We start from the raw sequence: 2,851 nt of genomic DNA on the forward strand, positions 1-2,851 counted from the left end.
CCATCCCCCCCCCCCCCAACCCAATCCCACCCACATTCACTCGGTTTTTCCCTTTCATCCTCTTTACCCCCTACCCAACCACCTCAACCCTCAATTTCCATCGTATACCCAGAGATCGTCTCTTCCAGCTTTCTTGTAAACTGTCATTCGCCACCCTCATCTTCTGCCAACCCTCATCTTCCTATCTGAGCTGCTGGCTGATTTACCGTAACGGCTACCGATCGCATGTATCTGGCAAATATGTGTTTAAGGTCTGTCTCGTAGAATTCGCTACTTAAAAGCGTCCTCGATAACTGGTCGCATAAAGAATCAGGATCTATTTCGGAATAACAATAGGACGGCGAACCGTTAAGGTGCCGGTTTGGTTGGCGCAGCATGTGGTGGTAACGACCGTCGTCATTAGCAATGCTAATGCATCTTTCGAGTGATGAGGCAGCGTAATGCTCCGTTCCACCCTCTGCCTCCGCTATTCCCCTTTGGCGTCACCACTGTGCTTCCATCTAGCTCGTAGCGCCAATGCATTTCTCAGTAACGCCACTTAGACTGGTTAGGGGGTGGTCGGGACCATGATGGTTCTGATGGTAACCGTAAATTTCAAGGAGAGACGATTGCCTTCCAATTAGCAGAAAGTGAACTTCCAGTGTAGAGAAAGAGGGAGATTGGGAAGAAGAGTTATAGGTACTAGCGTTTTCCATGAATTAAAAGGATTCGATGACAAACAACCCTCGGAGGAAATTAAATAAATCCACAGTCAATTATTTCAGTAGGGCCAGCATCCAGTTTCTGGAAATATTAATTTCTCGGAAGCTGCCAGACATTCCAGGGTGCTACGAGTCGGCTATATCGGCACGCGACTACGGTCGTAAAAGTCGAATCGTAAGGTGAAAGAAAAAAGTAATAAGAATATTACTGAAATATAACATACGAGCATAAACCAGAAAGTAAAGGGTTGAATGTACAGAGCCCTACGCGACAATGACCACGACAGGATTTAACGCTAATAACGTACTCGTCACAGACGATCCTTTGCGGCGATATACGGCGATGACTAGCTACGTGGAAAGGAGGGGGGTAGTCACCCCATGGTTAACCCCTCGTTCTCGGAGGTCGAGTATACCTTGTGGTCGGGGCTTAACGGATGAATAGTTAAGCGCGCTACCGGAGAATGCTGACTAATTTCTGGTCCCTTATCTCAACTGCGCGAAGTCGCGCCACAAATTTTCTTACTCCGAGAAACTGGAAAAGCAGTATGCGATACGAACGCCACGTAACGTTCCGAGTGGTCTAACCGGTACGTCGTAAAGATTAACGTGAAAACTTGAGTACGTTAATGAAACAAAAAAAATGGTATACTTTTTCTCGCTCACGAGTCCACGTGACACTTGTAATACGTATCTGGTACGGGCCTAGATTATTGTAAATAGACACGTTAAATCCATAGTCCGAATTGGAACGTCGACAACGTTCGCAATATTCTGTCAGTTCAACGGCTTGTGATTAACAAACTCAGTGAGCCGTCATCTATTCGTACGTGCACATAACGTACGGGTTTACGTATACGTGTGTGTACATCGCCTTCTGGCTCATTCGGTGTTCGCGCTACGGTGGTACGGTAGGACGGTAGCATGCTTGAGGTAGTATGCGGGGACCAAATACTATCTAGTATCTGAGGGTTGTTCAGTGAGTGTACTAACGAGATAGACAGATCATTCTGGGATAGAAGGAAATACCTGTATAAGTGGAGTTTAATATTTTAGCAGGTATTATTATTATTGTACTCTGTGTTATATGGCTTTTCATAGATTTCAAATTTGATTTTTTTTTTTTTTTTTTTTTTTTTTTTTTTTTCCTTTATAATAACCTATTGTACGGGCGAACTCAATAACCGTCAATATTTTTTATGACTTTAGTGGGACTTCGATTAGTCCGACCTGATGAATCTTCTCAATCGAATGACGTGGGCTGTTAATAATACGCACTAGAGACTCGAGGCAATTACCAGCGTAAGAGGACCGGATATAACTTTATTCGCCTGAAATTCACCCGGCGACATACGCAATTCGCTGAAAGCCCCTGAACATTGTTAACAGCATTGCTGCCTAATTAACCGCAAATGCTTTCGGCGGGTTTCGCTCCTCTATTGTTTACATGCGGGTATACCCTGTCCCTGTATGATAGCACGCTCGCCAAACCGCTTGAAATATTTTCATGGAGATTGCGGCGGAGGTCCCCGACCGCCATGAGAAATCCTTCGTCGTTAAGGATAACAGTTTCGCTAGGTTACGTATAGCGGGTGTCCTTTTTAATGAGCATTACCCTAGGAGTGTCGAAAAAAATCATACGACAATGTGCGTGTATATTGACAATGTAAGCATACGTGACTTCCCGTTGGTATCGCCGATCACTGTATCGCCGTGTATTGTTTTTCTTCAGACTGCGACAAGACAAGGGCGGCGGCGCATGGTGTCCAAAGAAAATGGTTACCAGCGAAGGCAAGGAGTATCTCGAAGTGAATCTGCACAATCCACGTGTTCTTACATCCACCCGTACTCAGGGAAGGTTTGGTAACGGAAATGGCGTCGAGTACACCGAGGAATACTTCGTTGAATACTGGCGGCCGGGTTTCAACAAGTGGGTGCGGTGGAGAAATCGCCGTGGCATGGACGTAAGTACTTCTCCGCAACACCGTCGTGTCGCCACTGTCGCTTTTCGTGTTTTTTCACGGTTCTACAGCTATCGCTATTACACTCCGTTCCTCCCTTTTTCTATACTCTCTCTCTCTCTCTCTCTCTCTCTCTCTCTCTCTCTCTCTCTCTCTCCCTCTCTCCCTCTCTCCCTCTCCCCCTCTCCC

At 45.9% G+C, this 2,851-nt stretch overlaps 1 protein-coding gene across 3 annotated transcripts in view; it reads left to right on the plus strand.

Moving 5' to 3' along the window:
- Positions 1–2,851, plus strand: part of LOC107263531 (discoidin domain-containing receptor 2) — a 97,104-nt gene that overhangs the window by 62,777 nt on the left and 31,476 nt on the right. For all 3 annotated transcript variants that reach the window (XM_025080642.1, XM_015730851.2, XM_025080641.1), the window contains one exon: positions 2,434–2,665. In XM_025080642.1, coding sequence (XP_024936410.1) covers positions 2,434–2,665 — 232 coding nt within the window. The remainder of the gene's footprint in view (positions 1–2,433; positions 2,666–2,851) is intronic.

This window comes from Cephus cinctus, unplaced genomic scaffold (assembly GCF_000341935.2).
Source record: "Cephus cinctus unplaced genomic scaffold, Ccin1 Ccin1_scaffold0153, whole genome shotgun sequence".
NCBI lineage: Eukaryota > Metazoa > Arthropoda > Insecta > Hymenoptera > Cephidae > Cephus > Cephus cinctus.